The sequence below is a fragment of the Dendrobates tinctorius genome, unplaced genomic scaffold (genome assembly GCF_039654945.1).
Source record: "Dendrobates tinctorius isolate UK_male_01 unplaced genomic scaffold, ASM3965494v1 ptg000157l, whole genome shotgun sequence".
NCBI lineage: Eukaryota > Metazoa > Chordata > Amphibia > Anura > Dendrobatidae > Dendrobates > Dendrobates tinctorius.
In genome coordinates, this window is record NW_027361824.1 from 5,126,589 (window position 1) to 5,139,794 (window position 13,206).

Below are 13,206 nucleotides of genomic sequence, written 5' to 3' on the forward strand. Positions count from 1 at the left end.
CTGCCATAGGACTTGTCACCCCACATATATCTGGGTGACAGGTGGGTGACAACCAGCATGGCCCGCTGTTATAGGACTTGTCACCCCACATATATCTGGGTGACAGGTGGGTGACAACCAGCGCGGCCCGCTGCCATAGGGCTTGTCACCCCACATATATCTGCGTGACAGGTGGGTGACAACCAGCGCGGCCCGCTGCCATAGGACTTGTCACCCCACATATATCTGGGTGACAGGTGGGTGACAACCAGCACGACCCGCTGCCATAGGGCTTGTCACCCCACATATATCTGGGTGACAGGTGGGTGACAACCAGCGTGGCCCGCTGCCATAGGGCTTGTCACCCCACATATATCTGGGTGACAGTCGGGTGACAACCAGCGCGGCCCACTGCCATAGGGCTTGTCACCCCACATATATCTGGGTGACAGGTGGGTGACAACCAGCATGACCCGCTGCCATAGGGCTTGTCACCCCACATATATATGGGTGACAGGTGGGTGACAACCAGCGCGGCCCACTGATATAGGGCTTGTCACCCCACATATATCTGGGTGACAGGTGGGTGACAACCAGCGCGGCCCACTGCCATAGGGCTTGTCACCCCACATATATCTGGGTGACAGGTGGGTGACAACCAGTGCGGCCCGCTGCCATAGGGTTTGTCACCCCTCATTCCAAGTCAAGACTGTTAACACTTGGAATTGCACTTTCTTCCCATGAGAGCAGTAAAAATGCAACATTTTTTTCTCGATTTTGTACAATCGTGAGCAGACGATGCGTTTTGTCCACAGTTTCTGCAATGCGCCTTATACAGTAATATGGGAGCGGGCCGAGACCCCCGGACGAGACCCCGGGATCACAAGGAGCTTTCACAATGGACAGGATGGACAGATAGAATTTCAGCAAAACTGAGAATCGAGGATTTACTGTAAATTTCTTCATTTTAGGGGACGTCAACATTGCATCAAATAAAAGCAGCATCGTGTCCAAATGTCATAGTGTGAATTACTGCCACAAAGTGCTGATAATAAATCTGTGCAATGGACAAATAATATCTCCCATAGTGCCGAATGGCTCCACTCAGTGCTCTGAAAAAACAGCTCCAATGGCAGCAATAAAAGCGTGAAATGATCAAACACCCCCATAGTGTCCCCCGACAGTGGTGCAATAATAGTGCCGTGACGCGTCTATACTGCGCAGCAATCTCTTACTGTGCACTGCACTCATCCAGTACCGCCATATGATGATAACCACTGGAATAATACCGCCATGTTGTTTCTTATTTCAGGGATTTTTCTACCATTTTTGTAATTTTGCCACGTGTGAATATGTGACAGATGTGGCTCTTCCTAATCCCAGGGAGTACTGGGCTGCCATTGCTAGGGTCGGCGCGCTGCGGTTTTTTTCCAGACTTTCTGCACATTTTTGCAGCATTAACCTTTTTTATAATTGAATCTCCACAGAGGAGACGCCGTCACCGTAGGACAAATGTTCTGTCTGTATCTGTGGCCGGAGCCTCCTCTCCATCTGCCGGGGCGCTCCGGAAGGTCGCCCGGTCCTCCGGATGTGCAGCCCGGCTGTGGCAGAGGCTGCAGATGTTTATCTGCTTCTGGCCTGTTGGTGCCGGAGATGTTACACCTAGGGAAGTCCTAAGCAATGGGGGTCCTGCGCCCTCTCATCACCAGCTTTTTACTTTCACCTTCACTCTTGGACTCTTCACCTGGAGCCTTATTCTTAGCTGAGCTTTAATTTCTTAAAGGGGTTGTCCAGAATTTTAAAAACATAATTGCTATCTTGCTTTCTTCCAAAAACAGCGCCACACCAGTCCACAGGTTGTGTCTGGTATTGCAGAAAATCTCTATTCAGTTTAATGGAACTTAACTGCAGTACCAGACACAACCTGTATACGGGGGTGGCGCTCTAAACATTGTTACCTTCTGTTACTTGTGTATATATCATGTCCTGTCCTGGGTTGCACTGACCACCGCTCGTCTCTTTCCAGCTACACAGAGGTGGATGAGCACAAGATCCAGCACTGCTTCTGCTACACATCCACGGTCCTCACCAGCACGCTGGCCTTCCAGAAGGAGCAGAAGCTCAAGTGCGAATGTCAAGTGAGTCCTAATCCTACTACACTCATTTTGCGATGCTCTGCATATGTCAGTTGTGTAATAGTCTGCAGGATGCATCACTATGTATCAGCCAGGAGCGATGCTCTGCAGACTCCGGAGAGGTCAGTTGTGTAATAGTCTGCAGGATGCATCACTATGTTTCAGCCAGGAGCGATGCTCTGCAGACTCCGGAGAGGTTAGTTGTGTAATAGTCTGCAGGATGTATCACTATGTATCAGCCAGGAGCGATGCTCTGCAGACTCTGGAGAGGTTAGTTATGTAATAGTCTGCAGGATGTATCACTATGTATCAGCCAGGAGCGATGCTCTGCAGACTCTGGGGAGGTTAGTTATGTAATAGTCTGCAGGATGTATCACTATGTATCAGCCAGGAGCGATGCTCTGCAGACTCTGGAGAGGTTAGTTGTGTAATAGTCTGCAGGATGTATCACTATGTATCAGCCAGGAGCGATGCTCTGCAGACTCTGGAGAGGTTAGTTATGTAATAGTCTGCAGGATGTATCACTATGTATCAGCCAGGAGCAATGCTCTGCAGACTCTGGAGAGGTTAGTTGTGTAATAGTCTGCAGGATGTATCACTATGTATCAGCCAGGAGCGATGCTCTGCAGACTCTGGAGAGGTTAGTTATGTAATAGTCTGCAGGATGTATCACTATGTATCAGCCAGGAGCGATGCTCTGCAGACTCTGGAGAGGTTAGTTGTGTAATAGTCTGCAGGATGTATCACTATGTATCAGCCAGGAGCGATGCTCTGCAGACTCTGGAGAGGTCAGTTGTGTAATAGTCTGCAGGATGTATCACTATGTATCAGCCAGAAGCGATGCTCTGCAGATTCTGGAGAGGTTAGTTGTGTAATAGTCTGCAGGATGTATCACTATGTATCAGCCAGGAGCGATGCTCTGCAGACTCCGGAGAGGTTAGTTGTGTAATAGTCTGCAGGATGCATCACTATGTTTCAGCCAGGAGCGATGCTCTGCAGACTCTGGAGAGGTTAGTTGTGTAATAGTCTGCAGGATGTATCACTATGTATCAGCCAGGAGCGATGCTCTGCAGACTCTGGAGAGGTTAGTTGTGTAATAGTCTGCAGGATGTATCACTATGTATCAGCCAGGAGCGATGCTCTGCAGACTCTGGAGAGGTTAGTTGTGTAATAGTCTGCAGGATGTATCACTATGTATCAGCCAGGAGCGATGCTCTGCAGACTCTGGAGAGGTCAGTTGTGTAATAGTCTGCAGGATGTATCACTATGTATCAGCCAGAAGCGATGCTCTGCAGACTCTGGAGAGGTTAGTTGTGTAATAGTCTGCAGGATGTATCACTATGTATCAGCCAGGAGCGATGCTCTGCAGACTCTGGAGAGGTCAGTTGTGTAATAGTCTGCAGGATGTATCACTATGTATCAGCCAGAAGCGATGCTCTGCAGACTCTGGAGAGGTTAGTTGTGTAATAGTCTGCAGGATGTATCACTATGTATCAGCCAGGAGCGATGCTCTGCAGACTCCGGAGAGGTTAGTTGTGTAATAGTCTGCAGGATGCATCACTATGTTTCAGCCAGGAGCGATGCTCTGCAGACTCCGGAGAGGTTAGTTGTGTAATAGTCTGCAGGATGTATCACTATGTATCAGCCAGGAGCGATGCTCTGCAGACTCTGGAGAGGTTAGTTGTGTAATAGTCTGCAGGATGTATCACTATGTATCAGCCAGGAGCGATGCTCTGCAGACTCTGGAGAGGTCAGTTGTGTAATAGTCTGCAGGATGCATCACTATGTTTCAGCCAGGAGCGATGCTCTGCAGACTCTGGAGAGGTTAGTTGTGTAATAGTCTGCAGGATGTATCACTATGTATCAGCCAGGAGCGATGCTCTGCAGATCCTCCGCACTGGCTTCCAGCTGCCGCTCTCACTTCTGATGGATTTTCCTCATTTTCATGTCATTAACCTACTTCTTAATATGCAAAACTCCATCAGTCTTAATAAACGTTTCCAAGGGCGAAGCGGACGCCGTCTGGACAGATCGCCCGTCACTGATGGAACGTGGCACAGCAGCGCGGTGGTAAACATTGGGTCGATATGGCAGCGGTGATACAATGTATCAATCAACATGTCAGGCCATCCTGGTGTCATCGATGGATCCACGGCGTCTTATTACTGAGGAAATCTCAAACATCTGCGATAAAATCCTCCTCCCCCGTTGTACATTCCTTTTTTAGGAACATTCACAACAAAAAACAATGAAACAAGAACAATGGGAATCGCTGAACATGACAATTAGAGAAAGTGGTGGCTCCGAATTCTGCAGCCTCAGGAATATTCACCCCTTCATGACCATCATCTTTAGCACTTAGTAGAGCCCCTCTGGCTGCTATAACCTGCTGCCCCTCTGGCTGTTATAACCTGCTGCCCCTCTGGCTGTTATAACCTGCTGCTCCTCTGGCTGTTATGACCAGCTGCAGATATGATGCATAGCCAGACAGCAGCTTCTCCAGTGTTCTTGAGGAATCTTAGCCAAATCCTCATGTGGAATGGCTTCCAGGTCATAATCTTGGGTTTGCTGCAGCCGCCTCCTTCACATCCCACCAAAGGTTTTCTTTGGAGTTAAGTTAGGTGATTGTGACGACCGCTCCAGAATTTTCTAGAACATCTTCTGAAACTAGGTCCTATGGACTGTGAGGTGCTGGAATCATTATCCATTTGAAAAGTCCAAAGACGCCCGGACCTTCATCACAGAAGGCATGATGTTTTCCAGGATTTCCTGATGCTTTATTAAATCCATCCTGTCCTCCACAGGTTTGAAATTTCAGTAGAAGCAAAGCAGCTGCAGAACATCACTGAGCTCCCACTATGCTTCACTGTAGCCAGAGGAGCAGCAGGTTATAACAGCCATGGGACAGCATGTTAAAGCAGCCAGAGGGATAGCAGGTTATAACTGCCAGAGGGGCAGCAAGTTATAACAGCCAGAGGGTCAGCAGTTTATAACAGCCAGAGGGGCAGCAGGTCATGACAGCCAGGGGGGCAGCAGGTCATGACAGCCAGAGGGGCAGCAGGTTATAACCGTTAGAGGAGCTGTACCAAGATATAAAGATGCTGGTCATGAAAGGGTGGTACTCCTGAGACTGCAGGAGTCACTGACAGTGGCATTTTGTGCTGAATGTGGAGAATCTGCTTGTTATGTTAGTCTTGTTCAGTAACTTACATTGTTTCATTGGTTTATTGCAGAGAACAGAAATGTGTAAATTCTCTCTTGAACTGAATTTGCAGCAGGGAGGTGGATAATTCTGATTTTACCTGTCCATGAAGCCCCCAGGCATGTTTAACCCCTTCCTCTCCACCTACCATCCAGACACTGATGGGTGATGATCAGATCCCTGATACCCGAACATCACAGACCGTCACTGGCATCAAACTACCCCCCAGCCCCGCTGCCTCCACAGCAGCTGGAAATGATCAGATCAGCAGAGGGATTAATTAGATCACATCTCACATACACCCCGGGGGTCTCACTGCTGATTGCGAACTGATGGGGGCACTGGGAATAGGAATGAATATTCTGAGAACAGCAGAGATTGAGAGAAGTGGTGTAAGACCACAATCTCAGGGAGCATAAGAGCTCCTCACAAAAATGACCGCAGCTGCTGCAGAACCTCTTTTGCGTGGTTTCTTTCATTGACAAGCAGCTCTCCATCTTGAGCAGCATCTGTGGTGGGATTGATACGGGAGCTCGATATTTCCACAATTCTGCCGGCAGACCTGTGAGGCATCAGCAGGAACTTACCTAATGGTCTAGAAGGTAGAACTCCCACCAGGTTACTGTGCCTTTAATACCTTCATTTACATAAATGCAAATTAGGTGAAGGAATATAATTAGGTGAAGTGTCTAATGAACGCTGGGAAGAGGACAACTGGGAAAATCTTCTTAACAAGTGCCCCCGTTATACCGGCAAATGCTCCGCAGCGTCTGATAATGATGGAGAGCCGCAGGAAATAACATACAGCGAGTGTGCGGCACCGCAAATACTGTCACCACATGACCCTCATATACAGTGCCAGACACATAGCCCTCATATACAGTGCCAGACACATAGCCCTCATATACAGTGCCAGACACATGACCCTCATATACAGTGCCAGACACACGGCCCTCATATACAGTGCCAGTCACACGGCCCTCATATACAATGCCAGACACACGGCCCTCATATACAGTGCCAGACACACGGCCCTCATATACAGTGCCAGACACATGGCCCTCATATACAGTGCCAGACACATGGCCCTCATATACAGTGCCAGACACATGGCCCTCATATACAGTGCCAGACACATGGCCCTCATATACAGTGCCAGACACATGGCCCTCATATACAGTGCCAGACACATAGCCCTCATATACAGTGCCAGACACATGACCCTCATATACAGTGCCAGACACACAGCCCTCATATACAGTGCCAGGCACATAGCCCTCATATACAGTGCCAGACACATGGCCCTCATATACAGTGCCAGACACATGACCCTCATATACAGTGCCAGACACATGACCCTCATATACAGTGCCAGACACATGGCCCTCATATACAGTGCCAGACACATGACCCTCATATACAGTGCCAGACACACGGCCCTCATATACAGTGCCAGACACATGGCCCTCATATACAGTGCCAGACACATAGCCCTCATATACAGTGCCAGACACATGGCCCTCATATACAGTGCCAGACACATAGCCCTCATATACAGTGCCAGACACATGGCCCTCATATACAGTGCCAGACACATAGCCCTCATATACAGTGCCAGACACATGACCCTCATATACAGTGCCAGACACACAGCCCTCATATACAGTGCCAGGCACATAGCCCTCATATACAGTGCCAGACACATGGCCCTCATATACAGTGCCAGACACATGACCCTCATATACAGTGCCAGACACATGACCCTCATATACAGTGCCAGACACATGGCCCTCATATACAGTGCCAGACACATGACCCTCATATACAGTGCCAGACACACGGCCCTCATATACAGTGCCAGACACACGGCCCTCATATACAGTGCCAGACACACGGCCCTCATATACAGTGCCAGACACACGGCCCTCATATACAGTGCCAGACACACGGCCCTCATATACAGTGCCAGACACATGGCCCTCATATACAGTGCCAGACACATGGCCCTCATATGCAGTGCCAGACACACGGCCCTCATATACAGTGCCAGACACATGGCCCTCATATACAGTGCCAGACACATGGCCCTCATATACAGTGCCAGACACATAGCCCTCATATACAGTGCCAGACTCCCTCTATCCCTGCTGGTGATTTTTTTCCTGCCAATGTTATTCTATGGGGCTGCTCCCATCATGCGTTTTTTTATCGCATCCATTCCTTGGACCGAGACAATCGCAGCATTCTGCGATTGTCACCGATTTTCGGATCGGATTCGCCAATGCAAGTCTATGGATGCGATTAAAAAAACGCGTTGAAAATGCACCACAAGTGTGACTTGCAATTAAATCGCAAGACTTCTCCTGGTCACCGGAAAGAGCATCAGGCATTAGATGTCAATTTGATGCTTAGATGCGAATAAAATCGGTTCATCGCCGGAAAATGGGATGACAGACGGATCCCTGGACAAGAATTCTTTGTGCGATTTCGTACCGTTAAAATGGGACCGATTTTTTATTCGTTGTGTGTGACTCCAGCCTTAGTTTCCAGCTCAGTCCCTCCATGCTCAGCTAAGTGTTCTTTTGCTATTGTTCACATTTGATCTGGTTTTGTCTATTTCAGTTTTGTGTGGATCAGCCAGCTCCGGCTGGGGCTGTGCTGAATTTCCATCCATATGTTACTGCTTGTGCCAGTTTGGTTTGTCCCTTATTAGATTGGCCTCTCTTTGCTCTGCTTTCAGAATATACCAGAGTGCTGATATAGTGGGCGAAGTCGAGTGACTTCAGTATTTTTCTATTAGACGTGTTGGGCATTTTTTGCAGGGTTTTTGCGTGATTGCAGACAGTGTCTTTCCTTTCCTGACATGTCTAGTCAGTTTGGGCCTGTCTAGTTTCACACTTGCGCCGTTTTGCGCAACGCTTCTTTGTGGGACGTTCTCTGTCCTGAATTTATGCCCCTGCCCACCGCTGAAAAGTGGATGGAAATAGCTGAAAAATTCTGGACAGTCTGCAATTTCCCCAACTGTTTGGGTGGATGGGAAACACATCCGAATTATCAAACCAAAAAGAACTGGATCGGAGTACTATAACTACAAAAAGTACTTTTCTACTGCACTGATGGCCATTGCGGATGCAGACTGTATGTTTATTGCAGTGGACATTGGGGCATTTGGCCGTGGGAATGACTCCCAGGCTTTTAAGACCTCTGACATGGGCCGGAGGTTGTATGGCAACCAGTTCAATTTCCCCAACACCGAAGCTCCACCACAGCCCTTTGTAATGGTTGGGGATGAGGCATTCCGGATCTCAAGCCCTACTCCAGCCAGGACCTGGACCACACCAAAAGAATTTTTAATTGCAGGCTGACCAGGGCCAGAAGAACTGTAGACTGTGCCTTTGGTATACTTGTCTCCAGATGGCGCATTCTCGCCACAGCCATTAATCTGAAACTGGAAACAGTGGATGAGGTGGTGAAGGCCTGTGTGGTTCTACATAATTTTGTCATGGTTAGAGAGCACCCGAACTTTGAACTCGATGATGCCGCTCCTAACCCCTTGCCTGAATTTACTCAGCGCCCTCTCAGGTCATCCATGGAAGTGGCCCAAATGAGGGACCAATTTGCGGCCTACTTTATCTCAGATGTAGGACGGGTGGAATGGCAAGAGCAAATGGTGTAAAAATGTTTTCTTGTGTGTGTTAATAAAACACCTTTTTTGGGGGGCGTGGTCTGGATCGCTTGTGGGGAGGACGTGTTGTGCTGTTGCTCCCGCTGCCAGCCACGAAGTGAGCCCTGTTTTGACCCCAACGGGGGTGTCTGTGTGCCCCCCGGAGAGAGCTGGACCAGGAGAGAGTGGTGGAGGACTGCGTGGAAGGAACCGCGGCTCTCTGAGAGGAGAGCGGTCGCGGGGAACGGGCCTTGGCGCCGGAGGTGGACAGGCGCCATCTTTGCTGCGTCTTCCTGCTTCTTCCTGAGCTGCGTGGGCCAGAGGACTGCGGAGAGCCGTTGGAGGGGGTGGAGGGTCGCGGCCTATGCTGGAGGAGAGACCGCTGACCGTTACAGAAAGGAAGGAGAAGGTCTGCTTACAGGAGAAGGTCTGCTTACCGGAGGAGAGGGAGGTGAGCTGGTCGCAGGAGCCTGGCTGGTGATCAGAGGGTGGCCGCAGTGCTGGGTGCTCCTGGTGACTGGGACGGGCGCTCCTGCTGTATATAGTGACTGGGGGTTTGGGGGTACTGCTCCCCCTTTCCAGAGACGCTAAGACCGGCCTGATCCCATACCACAGCAGTGAGAAACTATATATAGGGCACCATATCAGGGCCTAATCTACTAATGCCAGCGCTCCACCTTTTAAGACGCATGAGGTTATCTTCACCTATGAACATGCATTAATAGACTTTCCCTGACTGCACGAGGAGTGATTTAAATGCACACTTTAATTCAACATTATGGTCAAATCTAATAAAGAGCGTGCAAAACCGCTGGATACTAGGGTACATCAAGGCAGGCAAAGCGAAATGGAGAAATTTTTGAAAAATAAACCTGGGTCGGCTAGGCCCACACCAAAAAAGCTACATGCAAATGCTGAGGTAGAGGAACAGGTCGAGGACTCGGACTCAAGTGAAGATGTCTCAGGCAGCGACATTACCCACTCAGACTCTGGGAAGTTCTCTAGATCAGTATTTAAAAAACTTCTAACCCAAGCATTAAAACCTTTGGTTACAGAGATATCCGGTATGAGAGCAGATTTGTCACACATTGGTAACAGAGTGGAGTCTCTTGAATCATCTCAGTCCTCTCTCATTAGCCACTCTAATGCCATGAAGGACCATTTGGACTACCACGGAGCACAGCTTAATGACTCTCTTCTGGCCTTGGAAGATCAAGAAAATAGAAGTCGCAGAAAAAATATAAGGATTAAAGGATTGCCTGAAAGTGTCTCTGCAGAAATACTGGAAAAATCCACAAAAGAAATCTTTGCCCTCCTAATCCCGCAAGAAAAATGCGACCAAATTGTGATTGAGAGGGTCCATAGATCGCTCAGACCCAAGCCTAAGCCCTCTGAACCCCCGAGAGATGTGATCTGTGGCTTGTTGAGTTATGTGGACACCAATGTTATTTTGTCTGCCTCAAGGGATGTTAAAAATCTCGCCTACGAAGGATCTGCCATACAACTCTACCAGGACATTGCGCCGTCGACCCTTGCAAAGAGAAGAATCCTGAGACCCTTATTGGAAATACTACGCTCGCGTAAAATTCTCTATAAATGGCTGTTTCTGTTTGGAATATCGGTAAATGGGGATGGCAAACAAGTAACAGTGAGGAGTCCCGAAGACTTAAGCAAAATATGGGACACTTTTGACATTGCTTCTATTGATATTCCTTCATGGTTACCTTTGGATATGGATCTTCGCACGCCTCCTCCTATCAACGCTTATACAGGAGGTCAGGGGGATTGGGCCTCAGTGAAGAGACGCATGCCCCCTAAGCGAGGGAAATCTGGGGCAAGAAAAGAGATGCCCCCCTGAATTCTGTTTTATTCGGTCTAGTCGTATTTTTTTTTTGCATTTGGACCCAGTAGTTTTGGTTTAACTTTGCAATGTTTTGGATCACTTTGGTTTGCCTTGATCGGCACCTGCCTAGGTGTTGATGCTTTCATTTAACTGCCGTATAAGCTAGCATGTGCCACTCGTGTGTTGGGGATGTGATTTCCTGCTCTGTCATGGGGGGCACGTTGGACCCCCTGCTCCTGCCGCAGGCAGGTAGTTGGTTATTGTTATCTATTGGTTACTGTTATTTTACCTTGCATTTTGTATTTTTTGTGGTCTGTGCATGGGACACTTTATCATTTATTTTTTCTTTTGCTACATCTAATTTACTATGGGTGACAAGGAAAAATTTGCCACTATAGTAGTGGCTTCGTATAATGTAAAGGGGCTACGCTCCCCGTGTAAGAGAAATCAGGTATTGAACCTTCTGCATGCAAAAAAGGCTAGTGTGGTCTTTCTACAGGAGACACATTTTAAAGCGAGGAGAGTACCAGACATGTCCAGATCTCGTTACCCGACCTGGTATCATAGTACAGGCGGGTCGGCGTCTAGAGGAGTGAGTATTGCTATTAAAAAAAATGTTCCCTTTGTCTTGCATGATTGCCTTTCGGATTCTGAAGGAAGGTATATTATACTGAAGGGCCTTATTGCCAATACTAAAGTCACCCTATGCAACTTATATGCCCCAAACAAGAATCAGATTGGATGGCTGTGCAGGACAATGAATGCCTTAAAACTATTTACTGAGGGTTTATTGCTGATGGGGGGAGATTTTAATGTATCACTTAATCCATCTTTGGATACTTCCACGGGCAAGTCGACCCTTTCTCAAAAGGCACTGAGAAAATTACACCTTTCTTTCCAAGAATTACACTTGATAGACCCCTGGAGGACACTCTCTCCTTCGGGCAGAGACTACACTTTTTATTCCCATCCGTGTGGCAGCTATCATAGAATTGACTATATATTGATACAAACAACCAACCTCTCATTAGTCAAAAATGCGACCATAGACGCTATCTCTCTATCGGACCATGCTCCTATTTTTCTCGACATAGGCATAGAAACCCTTCCGCGACCAGCCAGGTCATGGTCGCTTAATGAGACATTATTAGATTCAGATTCCCACATTACGAGACTGACTGACACTCTTGAATTCTTTTTTCAGACAAATTTGCACTCTGGCCCACCCATACCTGTGGTGTGGGAATCACATAAAGCGGTAATGAGGGGAGAACTTATAGCTTTGAGTTCCCATCTCAAAAAAGAAAGGACAAAACAGGTTGTGTCTAATTTGCACCAAATTAATTCCTTGGAAAGATTGCATAAGAGATCTCAAGTAATTAAGATACTAACTGAACTGACGGACCTAAGAAATTCGCTAAAAAATCTTTTAAATATCCAATCGGCCAAAACCTATATGAGATGCAAACAGAGGTTCTATCTCCATGGCAATAAAAGCAGTAAACTTATGTCTTCATTGTTTAAAAAGCAGCAAGAAAGGACGTTTATTAGGCAACTCAAAACTCTGGATGGCTCCTCAATTTTCGAGACCGCTGACATTGCCGAGGAGTTTAGATCCTTTTATGACAGCTTATATAATCTAAGCATACCAGATAGTATGCAAGATCCAATAAAAGCTATAGAAAAAATTAGAGTTCCTGACTCCACTAGTTTTACCTAAAATAACCCCGGAAGGCCAAACTTTGTTAACTACTCCGGTTACCCCTAAAGAAATTTTGGATACTCTTTCCACCATTCCAAATGGAAAGGCCCCAGGCCCGGATGGTCTCCCCATTATATATTATAAAAAGTTTATAAAATCATTCTTACCTCAATTGGTGACCTTGTTTAATTCCTATTTGAAAGGCCAGCTTCCCCCTAAGCAATCACTGGAGGCATATATTGCGGTTCTCCCGAAGGAGGGTAAGGACCCCAACCTGTGCACCAGCTATAGACCAATCTCATTACTTAATGCGGACATAAAAGTGTGGGCTAAAATACTAGCGGGTAGAATAAGCAACTTTTTACCCAAATTGATTCATGCGGATCAGGCGGGCTTTGTGAGGGGTAGGGAAGGGAAAGATAACTCCACTAGGGCCATACAGTCTATAATGTTTGCCAAAACCCGGCAGGTCCCCTTGGTACTCTTGTCAACGGATGCCGAGAAGGCTTTTGACAGAGTGTGCTGGAGATTCATGGAGCAGGTGTTGATTAAATTCGGCTTCCCTCCTCAATATATAACAGCAGTCCTCTCTCTCTACTCCCAACCGACGGCCAGGGTCAGGATAAATGGCACCCTATCAAAAAGTTTGGAGATTCACAAAGGGACTAGGCAGGGATGCCC

The 13,206-nt window shown here is 47.6% G+C and overlaps 1 protein-coding gene across 4 annotated transcripts in view; it reads left to right on the top strand.

Moving 5' to 3' along the window:
• Window positions 1–13,206, top strand: part of PDE2A (phosphodiesterase 2A) — an 806,220-nt gene that overhangs the window by 680,793 nt on the left and 112,221 nt on the right. For all 4 annotated transcript variants that reach the window (XR_012220656.1, XM_073548493.1, XM_073548490.1 and 1 more), the window contains one exon: window positions 2,006–2,117. Coding sequence is in view for 3 of the 4 variants with exons in the window: in XM_073548493.1 (XP_073404594.1) it covers window positions 2,006–2,117 (112 nt within the window). In the remaining variant the exon portion in view is untranslated. The remainder of the gene's footprint in view (window positions 1–2,005; window positions 2,118–13,206) is intronic.